Source organism: Glycine soja, chromosome 11 (genome assembly GCF_004193775.1).
Source record: "Glycine soja cultivar W05 chromosome 11, ASM419377v2, whole genome shotgun sequence".
NCBI classification, from domain to species: Eukaryota; Viridiplantae; Streptophyta; class Magnoliopsida; order Fabales; family Fabaceae; genus Glycine; species Glycine soja.
Genome location: NC_041012.1, coordinates 6,572,542 through 6,588,022, shown reverse-complemented (window position 1 = coordinate 6,588,022; position 15,481 = coordinate 6,572,542). Strand labels below are relative to the sequence as shown.

At 33.8% G+C, this 15,481-nt stretch overlaps 2 protein-coding genes across 4 annotated transcripts; one reads left to right on the top strand and one right to left on the bottom strand.

The window, feature by feature from the left end:
* The first annotated feature begins 560 nt into the window (after nt 1-560).
* On the top strand, nt 561-6,817 carry LOC114376379 (serine/threonine-protein kinase/endoribonuclease IRE1a-like). Of its 2 annotated transcripts, none has more exons than XM_028334474.1 (6): nt 561-1,057; nt 1,249-2,702; nt 3,492-3,664; nt 3,767-4,013; nt 5,028-5,331; nt 6,232-6,817. In XM_028334474.1, exons 1-6 carry the CDS (start codon nt 740-742, stop codon nt 6,373-6,375), a joined length of 2,640 nt encoding a protein of 879 aa, XP_028190275.1. In that variant the 5' UTR covers nt 561-739; the 3' UTR covers nt 6,376-6,817. The 2 variants fall into 2 exon arrangements, with proteins under 2 accessions (XP_028190275.1, XP_028190276.1); XM_028334475.1 differs by having other exon boundaries at nt 915-1,049.
* Nucleotides 6,818-7,858: 1,041 nt separating this feature from the next.
* Nucleotides 7,859-12,755, bottom strand: LOC114376420 (glutamate receptor 3.6-like). Of its 2 annotated transcripts, none has more exons than XM_028334528.1 (8): nt 12,235-12,755; nt 11,626-11,908; nt 10,161-11,512; nt 9,801-10,078; nt 9,588-9,619; nt 9,089-9,495; nt 8,309-8,521; nt 7,859-8,184 (listed from the first exon to the last, which is right to left on the bottom strand). In XM_028334528.1, exons 2-8 carry the CDS (start codon nt 11,891-11,893, stop codon nt 8,017-8,019), a joined length of 2,718 nt encoding a protein of 905 aa, XP_028190329.1. In that variant the 5' UTR covers nt 11,894-11,908; nt 12,235-12,755; the 3' UTR covers nt 7,859-8,016. The 2 variants fall into 2 exon arrangements, with proteins under 2 accessions (XP_028190329.1, XP_028190328.1); XM_028334527.1 differs by having other exon boundaries at nt 7,859-8,521; nt 12,235-12,310; nt 12,422-12,753.
* Nucleotides 12,756-15,481: the final 2,726 nt, after the last annotated feature.

Genomic DNA, 15,481 nt, shown 5'->3' with positions numbered 1-15,481 from the left:
CCAAATTTTTTTTAATGTTGTCTTAGGTAGAATTGAAGATATTTCTAATGTTTTAAAAAAAATTAAGTTAAAAACGTGATTAAATCTCAGTCCCTAATTTAATCTAATGATTAAAAATTTATTAATTAAAAATTCTCCGGTTATTTTTTATTGAAGACGATCTGAATCGATGACAAGATTGTATATAGGGCACCCTTGGATGGTGGAATCCCACATATTTATCTCAAATTATTCAATCAAGACCAAGCTCACCCAAAAACAGAAAAATTCTAAACCGTTGTTTAAGATAATTTCTTGCTTACTTTTTCAATTTTTAACACGTTTTTTATTAACGGTTTTCCTTTATTAGTATCATTGTTTTCTCTATTCGTTTGTGCTAGCTATTCATAATGTTTTTAACTTTCACTATTTTTTTATGAGAAATTGAAAAGGAAGATAAATTATTAAATGATAAGGAACGGAATTGTCATTCTCTAGTTCTATGTGTTGTATAAGTATTTGGTTATTTCGTTGCATTATTTTCAGTCTTGTGAAATAAGGGCTTCATGCCCTTTATTCTTAGGTTTGTGATCATTTTCTAATTTAAAATGATCACACTGACATTATTATATATTGGACCTTGAAATAAATGGAACTGTATAGAGTTTGACGGAAAACGAGGGGTGGGCGATCCCAACAGAACATGGCATTGCATAAAACACAGCGAATGGAAGTGTTTTGATGTTACCAAACAAGGCAAATGAAGTGTTGTCGTGTTTCAATCTTTCTCTTATCCCTAATTCGTCTCTTTTTTTTCGCCTCAGAATCCCAACAACTCTCTCTTCCCTCTCTACCCCCCTCCTCGGTTAAACCGGCCACGGCACTTGTTGCTGCCCTCGATGGCACTATGTATTTGGTGGACAGTGTTTCTGCGAGGGTCATTTGGTCTTTTTCAACTGGATCTCCAATCTACCACCACTCCTATCGTGTTTCCATCAATGATCCCAACGTTACCGGTCTCATTGAATGCGGAGATGACTGGGAATTAATCCTCCATGACGCTCACTTTGGTAAAACGGTAGTGTATAACACATCAAATATGTCATATGTCAATGCTTTTTTATATTCTATGGTCCTGTGATGTTACTAAGAAACATTAGGTTTCTGATTTATTATCTCCTTTATGTAATTGGAATTGATGACTCTTGATTGATTATGCACCGTTTATTCAACTAGAAGTTGCGTTTAAAACTTTTTTCATGCCTGCAGAGACTCTCTGAATCAATTGCAAATTATGTTGCTTTAACCCCTACCGAAACAAAGGAGGGAGCATCCATATTTGGATCCAAAAAAAACACTATGTTTGAAGTGGATGCGAAAACTGGAGTGCTTGTTCGAACGCACTATGATCTTGATCATGCTTCTAATGTGGTGTTGAGTGATGATGATCGGCGGCAGCGTGCTACAGCTACAAAGAATAATGAGCTTGTTGATCCTGCACAGCTGGACCCACCTGAGTTCTTGCTCAAGATAACTAGGACCGATTATGTTTTGAAATCTCTTGGTAAAGCAGGAATAGTTTTGTGGACTATGAACGTGGCTGAATTTAAGGCTAGATTAATTTGCCAACATAATGAATATCCTTCTGGAAGGGATTCATTTTATCCAGAGGATGGGTATGTTGTAGACCGTGGCTTAGATTTTGCTATGCCGTATGCATGTTGGGACATGAAACTAAATGAAGTCTACCGCCAACGCAAGAATTTTCTGTTACATCCGGCTGCTGGTATTTATCAAGAGAATGGTATGCTCCCATTCCATACTTCAGAGCTGATGCTTCCATCACAACCTGAAATTGATGGATTTATCCTTGGCCAGGGTGGTAATATGATGCTGCCTTTGCCCGTATCAAATTCTTTGCCCTCTTTGCAACAAAAAATCGACTTCTATGAGAGCAATGATAATGTAGCTATGCTTCCTCGGCCTCTTATGGAGATTACTACACAAGAGGAAGTTGATCCAAAAAAGGTGATTGAATGGTCAACAACATTACCCCTTGTGTTATTTACCATCTTTCTTGGCTTTTTTATTTTCTACCACTATTTGGTGGTTACAAATAAAGACCAAAACAGGGAGTTAAATTCAAAAAGTTTTCCTCCTAAGAAGAAGAAAGCACGCAAGTCAGTAAAGAACAATATCACCGTTGACAACAGACAGGATAAACCTATGTCATCGGCTGAGGAGGATATACTAACACATATGGAGACAAACACTGATACATATACACAGATGCAAGTTGATGGACGCAGAATTGGTAAACTGTTTGTATCAAACAAAGAAATTGCTAAGGGAAGCAATGGTACCATTGTTTTTGAGGGGACATATGAAGGCCGAGTTGTTGCTGTCAAACGTCTTGTCCAAGCTCATCATGATGTAGCCCATAAAGAAATCCAAAATCTCATTGCATCTGACAGACATCCAAACATTGTTCGATGGTATGGGGTGGAATGTGATCATGATTTTGTTTATCTTGCTCTAGAACATTGTACATGCAACTTGGATGATTTGATTCATATGTACTCTGATACATCAGAGAACCCAACAATTAGCGAGGATCAATATTCTAATTTTTTAAAAAATGCTCGAATGGAGTTGAGGAATGATATGCAATATCTTTGGAAAGCAAATGGATTTCCATCATCTCTGTTACTGAAATTGATGAGGTTAGTGAAAATATTGAACACTTTGTTTGCTGATTCAGTCAACTATCACTGGATGTGATGTATCACATTTTTAGGCTGGAAAAAAGGTTGTAATATTTCACTCATCTAATTAGTAAAAATGGTGAGTGAAAGTTGTTAGAACTACCTGAATTTGCAGACAAGGGAGATACCTTATCCATGGATGAGTGCTGTAGTAGCCAACTTGGGTAGCAACTTCTGTTATTGACATGCACCTAATGTTTTTCTATTAGAAATAGAACTATAGAAACCATTTTTTTAATAAGCTATAGAAGCTAAAGTTTCATATGGTAGTTGAGTTTTAGGCTAAAAAAATCTACCTAGTTAAGGTGATGTGGAGTAGCATTTCTATAATTGGAGAGAAAAGAAAAGGATCTATCATAAATGTGGAGCTAGATCTAAGGTGGTAGGTTGGCAGCTCCCATAAAGAAAAGGTGAGATAGTAATAATTTGGGCATTACCTTGTAATAGGAGAATCCAGTAGGATGTGAAAGACACAAGTACGGCATATGGAGGTAAAAAGATAAAATAGTAAAAGATTGGTAGAAAGGGTAGAAGTGACCAAAAAAAGTTAAGAATATGTAGGTTGGTGTTGTTTAATTTCCATTTAGGACTCTTGTTGAGTCAAGTCATTCTGTCATTGGAGGTTGTTAGGTGTTTCTATTTAGTAGAGCTCAAACATGAGGGTTCAATTATTACATTATTGTTTTAACTTATTTGTTTATTTTCTGTTGTCAGCGTCTTGACTTTCACTTTTATTTTGAAACACAGGGATGTAGTTTCTGGACTTGTTCATTTGCATGAACTAGGAATAATACATCGAGATTTGAAACCCCAAAATGTTTTGATAATAAAAGAAAAATCATTATGTGCAAAGCTTTCTGATATGGGAATTAGTAAACGCCTTCTTGAGGATATGTCTTCTTTGGGTCACACTGTTACTGGTGAGTAGAAGCATTGATTTACAGGTCTTAGCTCTTAATCAATTCTTTGTTCTTATTCTTAATCTTACAATAAGGTTCAATCAATGTCTTAATTGCATGTAGGCTGTGGAAGTTCAGGGTGGCAAGCACCGGAACAACTTGTTCAAGGACGTCAAACACGAGCTGTGGATTTATTTAGTTTAGGTTGTGTTCTCTTTTTCTGCATGACTGCAGGAAGACATCCATTTGGAGAACGTCTTGAGCGTGATGTCAATATTGTGAAAAATCAAAAGGATCTTTTCTTAGTGGAGTTTATTCCTGAAGCTGATGATCTTATTTCTTGTTTGTTAAACCCTAACCCTGATCTCAGGTATATCATTCTCATTCAATGTCAGTTTTAGGATAATAGTTATACCTTCTCATATATATTAATAATTTGCATCTTGTTATGAATTACTTATGAAATGTTTATTTGTTATTACCTCTGAAAATCCAGCTTTTGATTTTGCTAGATGTTGTCCATGTATGAAATGTCAATTGAGATTTTTCTCTAGTATTCAAAGTTTAATTGACCAATATAAATAATAAAATGGAAGAGCGATACTCTATTTTGATAAATCTGTAATAATCAGTATTATGAGTTGTTGAATATATGCTGATGTTAATCAGACTTCTTTTAAGTTGAGCCAAAAATTGGTCAGAATGGGTTAAATGAAAATGATGTGATTTAACATGGTCACATGGAGGTATTCATCTTGAATATAATGCAAAAAACAGTCATTCAGGTTGTTATGGACCTAATGACACATTTGTTATGGTTCTCTAATGAAAGTTATTGAAACATCTGTATTTAATGGTGCTGCCGGTGCACCTTCAACTGGCTTTTTAATAATTCCAATAGCAGTTTGGACATTGCTTTAAATGTATGGATACTCATTATGGTGCTTTTGGGCCATGAATGAATTCCAGAGCAAGAAGCTTATTGGAAAATTGAATCTCTTATTTGGTGAAAATATTACCTATTTAGGATCTACATTATTCTGATTTGTATTTTGATTTTATAGTTATATTTCTTTGTTTCCTTATTCACTTTATCCTTGTTTACTGTATAATTAATGCAAATTGTGAGGAAAGGTGATTGCCTTGCACATGCATGCAGATGTATGGTTGGAGCAAAATAATTATCCGTAGGAGGTTTTCAAAGGGATTATGTTGCATGCAATTGCCAAATTAACATGAGATATAATTGCATAAATTATGATAAGATTCAGAGGGATTGTCTGAGAACTTTCAATGAGTAGAGAGACTGGAATTATATATTTTTGTGTGTTTGTCTTGTCACAAGTAAGTGATTCATTGAAGAAGTTATTTCATTTATTGTCAGGCTAACGGCGATTGAAGTATTGCACCATCCTCTTTTTTGGAGCTCTGAGATGAGACTTTCATTTCTTCGTGATGTAAGTGACAGGGTGGAACTTGAAGATAGAGAAATTGATTCTGATCTTTTGAAGGCACTAGAAAGCATTGCTCCACTGGCTTTAGGTGCAAAATGGGATGAGAAGCTAGATCCTGATTTCATAACTAACATTGGTCGTTACCGAAGATATAAATATGACAGTGTTCGAGACTTGTTGAGGGTCATGAGAAATAAGCTAAATCATTACAGGGAATTGCCTCAAGAAATTCAGGTTTTTTCTTGGACTAACATTTTCCCATGATAATTATTTTTCTCTTGGTGAAACCCATGAAACTACTTCACTTTCAAAGTCTCATTATCTAGAATTGTATTAAATAATCCAATGTTGCTTTAACAAATGTTGCAATTAGCATTAGTGAAAAAAATGTAGCTCTTGATCAAAATTAGCTCTAAATGTTGTGGTAAACTTCATTTTTCAAATTCATCCCTAATACCAGTTACACCAAGTGAACTCTGAATATTTTATGGATGTGTTTTAGTAATTGTTCACTTTAATAATAATTTTGCCTTGCAATATCCACAATATTTTCCTTTTTCACAATCATCTCTTGCAACATTCCCCCAATATCTAAACTCACGTCCTTCAAAATTTATTTTCAACTAAAACCATATCTGAACTCTGATGTTTTATCACATGAGACGATTTCCAAGTGCATTTCCTTTTATTGCTTTTTATTTCATATCTCCCTTGTTTTTCATGATTGGGTAGTTACTGGATTGGATTTATCATTTATGGATTGCATGGGTAGGGTTGAAGGTCATCATTAGTAGGAGAATGAACCAACCTCCATTTTCTTAAGCTGAAATATACAAATGCAATTTTCAGGAAGGATGGAGTATTTCTACCCATTTCCAGCATAATGTATTTTTTTCTTTGCCTATTTTTATGATTCTTTGATATCAACTTTTCTGATTTCTTTATGAATTGAGGGAGGCCAGTGTAATGTTAAAAAATGAGAGGCTCTTGAGTGTAATTTCATTAAACTTCAGGGAATGTAACCTGTGGAGGTAAATTCATCATAATGCATATTAATCAATGCTGATAACCCAGGAATGATTTGGTCATCTTTACATGTGTGTGGCTTCTAATTTATTTCTTTTTGCTTATCAGGAACTGATAGGACCTGTTCCGGAAGGATTCAATGACTACTTTGCAAGTCGATTTCCAAGACTCTTGATTGAAGTGTACAAAGTTATATACAAAAGTTGCAAGGACGATGAATGCTTTCAAAGATATTTTAGAAACATTAACTAGTGTCTTGGTCTTGCTTGGATGGCTTGACAGTTTATCAGTAGGAAAAGAATGGTTGGTTGCAGCATGGAGCAAAATCTGTTTACATTTACAGAATGGAGCAGTAGACTTGTAATGTAATATAATGTACATATGTTGCCATTCGCCACTGATTAATCTACCCCAAAGTTACACAATGGGACACCATCTGTATCGTCCCTAGACCCTAGTGTTCAGAGGATTCAGCTAAATGTACATTAATATATTTTACATGGCTTTGAGGAGGGTGGGAGGGGATTCTTGAATGATTACCTTTTTACTTAAGTCATATAGAAATTAAGAATTGTAAAAACTTTAAATGTTTCAAAAGTCTATACAGACAGGAATTAGGAGCAGGCAGTTAGTTCATGGAACCAAAATAAATGATTATTATGACATCTCAAAGATCCCGTGCTTGAATTTTTCATCTGATTTCGCTCTATATTATTGTGTATTCTACTAAAATCTAATAGGAGAAGTGGAAGTTGAAAATCTTATATCACGTGCAGTTCCAAATTGACATCATATATAGGTTAAATTTAATTTTTGGTCTCGGATTTATTTATTTTTTATTTTAGTTCCTTGCAAAATATGGAAATAAAATATTTTATGAAAATTGTTCGGTTAACTCATTCTACATTTATGATAACTCCATTTATTCTCTTGTGTGACATCATATATGGTGTTTGTTTGTATCAGATATGTTTCTGGCTTTATGCAGGACCTCATCTATAATGGGTCCTTACTCAAAAAATTGTAAATTGGTTGTCTGAAGTAGTGATAAATGATGAAGTGCACACTAGTTCAATTCTTTTCCTCCTTTTCTCTTCTTCGCCATAAAAAAGAAGCAAAAAATTTGCCTCAACTTGGATCATTCATGGTTTACTGTTTGGGACTGTAGTTTTCCCTATGCTCAATGTGATCACACTGGCTAGGAAACAAAGTAGCTTGAGAAAAATTGCAATCGTTAGAAACCTCTCCACAATTTGAAATGCAACATTAGATGTATGTAAAAATTAAGAAGATGGAGGAGCCGTACTAGGAGGAAGATAGTGTTCTTCTACACGATATAGCAGTAACATGCTTTAGCAACTAACTATGGTGTCAACCAGGAAAGTGTTATTACAGCGCATGGAAATTGTGGGAGGGCTTTGTCATCTCAATTTGTTTCCAGTGAAAGCTCGTTGTTATGCTAAGGCTATTATTAGAGTTTTTTTCATTTAACTTATTGCTTATGTATTTTTTTTTTTTACTTTCATCTTTCAACTACCAAAATGAGTAGAAAGCTTTAGAAATTTTCGTTTTCATGACAAGGAGTAAACAATTTTATGTAACTAAAAATAGACTAAAAAATTAATTACAAACCCTTAGTCAAACATAAACTGATGTTATGTTACAATCCATCTATTGGCCACACGGGACAAACAAATGACACTGTTATCGTGATTGCAATTATCAAGAGAGTGAATTGAAAATGAAAAATGATTTTACATATATAAACTGAATTAAAAACTTTATCTTTTTTGTATAAAGAGTTTGTGTTAAAAATAAGTGTTACATATAGCTACCAAAAGTTGTAACATATCCAACATATATATTTACTTGAAAAGAAGGAAGTACTAGTAGCTAGAAAATCATGTAGAAATATTGGTCATACTTCGCTAGCACATTCACTTCTGCGTGGAGCATATCCCTTATTAGAGCTGATGGATGAGCTTCCTTCACTGCTTCTGTATGAGATCCTCTCCATTTTTCTTCTCTTGGACCGGCTCTTAACGGTCTCTTCTTTTTCGTCTGCAAACGAAAGAAAAGTCTTAAGACGTGAAGATTTTGATCCTAAGCTTTGGCCGTCAGAAGAATCAAGTTCTTCAGAGACGTAGTGCTTGTGGTATTGCCTCCAAATCTGTATAAGATATACCAAGAGTGCAAGCAAGCAGGCAAGCCCGCAGATCACATAGAGGCCCCAAAAGCTTTTAAGTTGGAGTCTTTCCACTTCAAGCTTTGCACCTTGTGATAAGCAAGCGCTACTCAAAAGCCATTTGTCATGGATCCTTTGTAAATCTCCATTATCTATCATTTGCAATATGGCAGTTGACAGGTCAACTGCTAATGGCGAGTCCCGTGGAAAGGCCTGAAGAAAAAATCAAGGATAACATGACATTACCATAAGCTGGAAACTTCAAATATGGTAACCAGCAATCTTGAACTAGATTCCAGGGACAAGTTGACATATTACCATGTATGGCAGGAAGAATTGAAGAATTCCAAGATTTGAAACAGCTATGGTGACATTTCTATTGCATGCAAATATTTTATGGGTTTTGGTAACCTCTGCCTTAGAAACTATTTGATGCAGAGTATAAATATCTAATATCTCAAACATTCAAAAAATACTTCATATTTTCCTGTTTAAAATGAGTAATAATGCTATTTTCATTCTTTAATGTGTCCTAACTCCTAAGCCACACGTTAACAAAACCCTTATTATATAGACAGTTGGTCTGAATTTGGCAGGTAAGTTATGTTTATGTTAGAGATTGTAATCACCTATCCCTGTTTTCCCAAGAATAAAGTCCATCAACATGAGGTGAAAAGCAATGCACACAGACCAGAATATTTGAGAGGAAAACATGTAGTTACACATACTTATAGAAAAAAAACCCATGTAAATTGTAAAGAACATGTTAGAGATACTTACAAATCCCCAACCGTTTCTGGTGAACTCTTGACCTACAACAGTTAAATCACAACGGCTGGAAAGGAAGATGTCAGTGTAGGCACGCTCATCAATGTAAGCAGCAACACCCCCATTTTCGGGACCCTTTCTCAGTGCTTTAGCAGCTTCTTCTGTTGTTGTTAGAGGAACAAGCCTGGACTCATTAATACCAATTTCATGAACTAAATAATTTCTAGCAAAAGAACCCTGTGTGTACCCAATAGGCTCTTTGCCAATTACTAAACTTTCAATGCCTTTAATGGGCGAATAAAGCTGTTGCACTGTGAGGATTGATGTTAGACTTGCCGTGTAACTCGAGTTAATTATAAGAACTACAAATAACCATATAATCAACACAAAGCGACCAAGTGCGCTCACTGTATTTTCCCCTGCATGGTATAAACAAAAGCAACTTGATTAATCGAAGGGAAGCTACCACTTTGACCATAGATGGCACAAAAGACAAAGAACTGGTACTTACTGTGGGAAAAGAACATTGTTGAAAAACTAAACCTGCCAGATGCAACACAAACAAGTTACAAACATAATAACCAAAGCTATATATACAAATAAATATAATAGGAAAATTAAAACCTCTTTATAATTATTGCATGTATCATAAACATAGGTCATGTCGTAAAAAGATTCAATGTGATGAGCCTTGGAAAAGAGGAAAGATACCAGATTTCCTTACCATAAAACAGTAACTACTTGTTTTTTGGGTGGTCCTCTAAATTCATCATTCACCCTATGCTCCAAAATCCAAACAACAGCTCCCACTAATATGAAAAAGATAGCTGTGACACACCACATCTTTGGGGTAAAAGGGGCCAAAAAGGCCAAAGCATTGGATTCTTCCTTCCTAACCGGTGCTACTACCACTAGACCAGACTCAATATATGGCTGAGTAAAATCCACCATCCTTGTTCTTTCTGTAGTAATTGCAATGTCACCTACTGCACCATCAAATTCCTGCACGAGAAGCAAAAAAATGGTCTCAGAAGATTACCATAAAACTTTCAAACTCCACAAAAAAGTTATCCATGATACTCACACCAGTTGTGATCAGACGGACAAGCTCAGTCATACTAGGATTGTTCTTACCTTCCCCGTATGGGACAAACTTATAGGGGACAGCATAAGACAACAGGCTCACTGCAGCAAGAAATACATCAATGCAGAATCCTTCAAACGTATCAGTACCTTCTATTTGTGAGACAAATTCTTTGTAACTAACACCTTTTGGTACGCCAATCTTTAAGAGCCTTCCATTGTTTGGAAAAACCCAACCACGAGGTCTCTCACCAGTGTTTCCAGGCCAAATTGGAGCGAACAACTTTTGATTTTCCCTGGAAAGATTGGCTGGTTTGGAATAAAGAGTTTCCGGAGGAACAACTGATAGTCCAGAGTAATTAGACCAATAACCGATCCTCCGAGTTCCAGTTCCAATGACATTAATGATTTCATATGCAGGATTAACAAGGTTTCTATCAGATGTGTACTTGAATGGACCTGATACACCAGTCATGTTAACCTCATAGATGTTACTGCGTAACAAATTTCCTTCATTGAAGATTTTCAAGGCTTCAAGATTCAAGTTATCTCCATGTATGCTAGATAGCTTTGAATCAGTTGAGAATGTAATTTGGTTACCTTGTTTGAAAAATGCATCAAGTGCATGAGCAAGCACATAAACAGTGTCATATGCGTATATAGGTAAAAAGCTCAATCCAAGGTGGGCATTAGCAGTATTCCCACTAGTCAAGTTTTTCCACCTAGAAGCAAACCTCCTTTGGAGCTGTGAATCCGGCGTGTACATACGCGGTGTAAGAACTCCTTGAATGTCATCCAATGAATCTGAAGAGAGGGGACTGTTGATATCAAGCAGAGCAGAGAGGAAAGCAGTGGCTATCCAGACATACCCAGTTCCCATCATCCCAAGATTCTTTGCAACACTAAACAACTTGGGGCCAAATTGAGTATTTGCATGAACAACTATTACCCGTGATTCTGCCAGAGCCACCTGAACAAGCACATTAGAAATCTCTTCCATAGATGCGTCCGGGCTCAAAGGTGCTTTATATGATATCCTGCAACGCCTCTCAGCAAGCTTATCGCCTAATGCACCAATTCCATTTCTCCCATTATCATCATCAAGGTAGACAGCAATAACATCTTTCCAATCATGGTAGTTTACAATGTCTGCTATTGCAGTCATTTGATAAAGATCACTGTGACAGGTTCTAATGAAGAATGGGAATTGAAGTGAAGAAAGGGTAGGGTCCAAAGCTGAAAATGACAGCAGAGGAACTTGGAGCTCATTTGCAATGTGAGTTATGACATGAGCTGTTACAGAACTATGGGGGCCTATTATTGCCACCGTGCGTCTTGCCATGACCTGCAAAACTGTAATCACACACAACTAAAATCTGACAGAGTTGAAGTAACTTCATCTGTGGCTGAGAAAGATTATTTTTAAGCTTTAACACATAACAAGGGTGATACTATGAAAGACATACCCTCAGAAATGCTCAGGAAACCTCTATACTTAGAATCTTCTTGCAGTGAGAGGTTCAGCTTGGTTTTACCAAGAATAGTAGGATCAGAGTTTATATCTTCAATCGCAGCTTTTATAGCAATTTTTATACTCCTGCCAACACTAGTATTGAAAGAGAAGAGAGCCCCAATATTTACAAAATCTGGTATTGTGGAATTATGCATGCCGTCCCCATTTGAAAAGAACCCATTGGAGAGAGCCATTAAAACCAAGAGCCAAGCTAAAATCATCGTTGGACGAGGTGCCTATAGAACAATAGCCACTAATTAATGATCAGCCTCATATCCCCAATTTTTTTTTTTCTTTCTAAAAAATAAAGTACAAGTACAAGTACTAAATTAAGATCTTAGAAAGAGGTAGTAACAACCCCAAAACCAAGGATGTTATAGCTCAAAAATTCAAAAGGCAAATCTTAAACACAAAACAGATAAAAAGCAAAACTTAAACACACAATCAAGATGGGAAAGAAAAAAGCACTTAAGTGCATACTACTAAAGCAAACAAGTATATGATTGCAAGACATACAGCAAAATGTAAAAAATAGAACTTTACTCAAAAGGGTTATACATGCCTGGTAGATTCAGATAAAAGGAGGTGGCATCAAATACATAGTACCAAAAAGACAAACTTTAACCAGTGGCCAATAGCTGCACAGGAAGAGGGAACCAAAAGTAAGGGAGCAAGACCATCAAAAGAATAATGGAATATGGAGAATCTGGGCACTGAAGAAAAGTGGAGAAAATTGGCAAAAAGGATACTTAATGCTAAGGTTGGTGCTGAGAGATATAGTCCATAAAAATTAATGCCACTGAGCAAACATCATTGTTGTCCTCCTTGTTTTTTTGTTTGTATTTGTAAGATGATGGGAAATAGTGACCCTTGGCATCAATAGCTTGGGCATTGACTTGAACCGTGTGTGTGAAATTGCCTTCAAGATAATTGTCGTTGTACACAACAGCACAAGGCAACAACAACGTCATGTGAACTCTGAGGACTGTCCTCTCACACAGGAGTGGTGGGTCGGATTCTTGAACAGGACATACATTCACACATCATTGGATTGGTTGTGTTCAAATCGGTGTCAATGACGTGGAAATTTCATGGATGGAATATAACATTTCCACGTTTTTCTTTAGTTGCTATTTATATATATGAAGAAGGAAGACGACTTTGCGTTGTGTAGAACAAAAGAATAATTAACACGATGTGAATTGGTATATTTTGACATAAAATAATAACAACATGTTTGACTTTTCATGAGAAATAATTGACGACATCATTGGTTGTAAGTGTTATATTATTGGTGTATTACATGTTGTAAGTTTTTTTTTTTCTTTTTTAATAATTGTTTTAAAGATTATATTAACAATTTTTTTTTATTAACTAATGATGAAAAAATATTTGCATTAACAGGACATGCCTATTAAACTTCACTGTAAGCTGTACAGTAGAGAGACAGTAAAAGAGAAAAAATAAATTAAAATAAAAATAAATAATTATTATTAAAAAACAATATTTATACTTTTTTCACTTTCCCTCAAGTCCTCAACAAAATAAAAAATACATATCATTGTATTTTTTTCTATCTCTGTTTTTTTAATAAAATATGCTTATATCATTTCATTAATAATCAGAGTATTAATATATTTAGGTATGACATGACAAATATGCGGACTAACAAATCATTTAGACACCTTTAAGAGATAACCAACTATTTGATTAGTTTGTCTCTAGACTAAACTCAGAGAAATTTGTAATATGAGTGATATGTTCCTGACATGATTTCACAATAAAACCAAACTCAGAGCTTAAAAACATATCTTTAGTATTTACTGTAAAAGCTTTTCAGATAATAAACTAAGTATATATGCTTCCCTTGAAACATGAAAGTGTATTGGGTGGAAAGCAACAGTTCATGCATGCGTTGTATTCACCTCACCACGCACTACAAAGCGCATTATCAATTCATTATCATTCTAAATACAGTGCGACGTGACGTTCAGGACGGAAAATTAAATGAAAAAAGGGAGAGGGATTTAGTGTCTATTAGGAAGAAAAAAAAATATTGTATTTATTGCGGGATTCAGATAATTTATACTTTATTTCAATTTAAATTATTTTATTTTATTTTTCTTTTATTAAATTATTTTCCTCTAAATCAGACACATCTTAAAGAATAAAGATCTCACTTAATTTTGTTTTTTTTATTAATAATAATTTATTGTTATGGGATAAGGATTTCAATTCTAGACTTGCTTTTTTAAAAAAAGATGTCTAAATACTTTTAATTGTTCTTCGAAAAGTAATTTTAATTGAAAAAAAATGAAATTACACTTCTTATAACTACGTACGGACAAAGTGTTTCCGTCGGGAAATCAGCTCACTGTCAGAAAACCTTAACCAAGTTGATTTGATAAAAAAATCAATCAAATCATGCCCCATCTTAAAAATACAAATGATTTTAAATAAAAATAATCATACATTTTTTTAAAAAATGAAACGGTGTCATTTACATACGTTTAATTACATTTTTTTATTGGATCACCCAAAAAATTACATTTTTTATTTACTTTGTAATACAGTGTTTAAAGATTTTCATCATCTTAATTTTTAATTATTCTACATTAGTTCTTATATTTTCAAATTGTGTATTACCGAAATCATGATCACGTAAATTTGAATAGGAGTAGAAATATTAATTGAATAAGGTTTGATATATTTAAATAAAAATTAAGAATCAAGTTTGGTGTAAAAGTAAATAATACAAGAAGGAAGGTTAAATTATGTCTTTAGACATATAAAACCTTTATTAAGAGTGAAAAATATATTTATCGTCTAATGAATATAAACCTAAAACACTTTAAAAGATTTTAATACATATTGCATCAGACAGAAAAACAGTTTTATTTGAAAAACAAAAAAAAAGATAAAATTTAAAAATAAATTCAAAATTCTTTGTCACTTAAATAGCAAAAAAAACACAAAAATAATTTATATTGATTCATTTCAATCTCAAGATTATATTTAGTTCTTGATAATCATTAAATTTCTACTAACTTATCAAAGTTACAAATATTATTTAATGTCACTTCTCATTCTTACACCGACAAGTTCTATCTCATCTTCACTTAAATTTAGTATTATTTAGCCTACTAAATCACTGTTTATTCTAAATAAATCAACAAAATTTGTTGAAGTTTGCTCACTTACTAAAGTATGATTTAACAAACGAATATATCATTCAACATTTTTAGTCATTTTCTCTTAAGGTATACAAGGTATTTTGATAGCTTAATATCTTTACAAGAATATACAAAAAAATTTAGAAGAAAGAATAATTCACGTGAATTATTCGTTGTATCTTGTTTCTTCAAAACTTCTTTTATATATAATCTTTTATCTTCAAGTATTGATTATCTCACAACGATTGAATAATGCTTGTATTAAATGCACGTCTCTTCTTTATGTAAAGTTTATGCTAATAGGAAAACTTGTCTTATACTTAATCACTTTTTTCATTATAGTAAGTCAACAACAATAAAGTACATTTTTTGATGAGAATTCATACCTTCTAGATTATAGATTTTATTTATTTTTTATAAGACTTAGATAGATTGTAGGAGAATATTTTCTACATAAAAAAATCTCAGATATAAAATATTAATAAAAGTTTTAAATGTACTATTTAAATATTATAACAGATCGTCTTATGAGTATTAAAACATAAATATTTTTTCACTTTAACATTTAACATTTCTTTTTATAGGTTTTTTTAGGTTTAATGTGCAAGTTTAGTTTTATCCGTTAGTTAACTTTAA

Excerpts from the sequence above, each read along its gene's own strand:
- LOC114376379 (XM_028334474.1), top strand. The coding sequence starts at position 740 with ATGAAGTGTTGTCGTGTTTCAATCTTTCTCTTATCCCTAATTCGTCTC. Across the intron at positions 4,014-5,027 it reads AACCCTAACCCTGATCTCAG|GCTAACGGCGATTGAAGTAT; the intron begins GTATATCATTCT and ends ATTTATTGTCAG. Across the intron at positions 5,332-6,231 it reads AATTGCCTCAAGAAATTCAG|GAACTGATAGGACCTGTTCC; the intron begins GTTTTTTCTTGG and ends TTTGCTTATCAG.
- LOC114376420 (XM_028334527.1), bottom strand. The coding sequence starts at position 11,893 with ATGATTTTAGCTTGGCTCTTGGTTTTAATGGCTCTCTCCAATGGGTTC. Across the intron at positions 10,079-10,160 it reads TCCGTCTGATCACAACTGGT|GAATTTGATGGTGCAGTAGG; the intron begins GTGAGTATCATG and ends CTTCTCGTGCAG. Across the intron at positions 9,496-9,587 it reads AACAATGTTCTTTTCCCACA|GGGAAAATACAGTGAGCGCA; the intron begins GTAAGTACCAGT and ends TATACCATGCAG.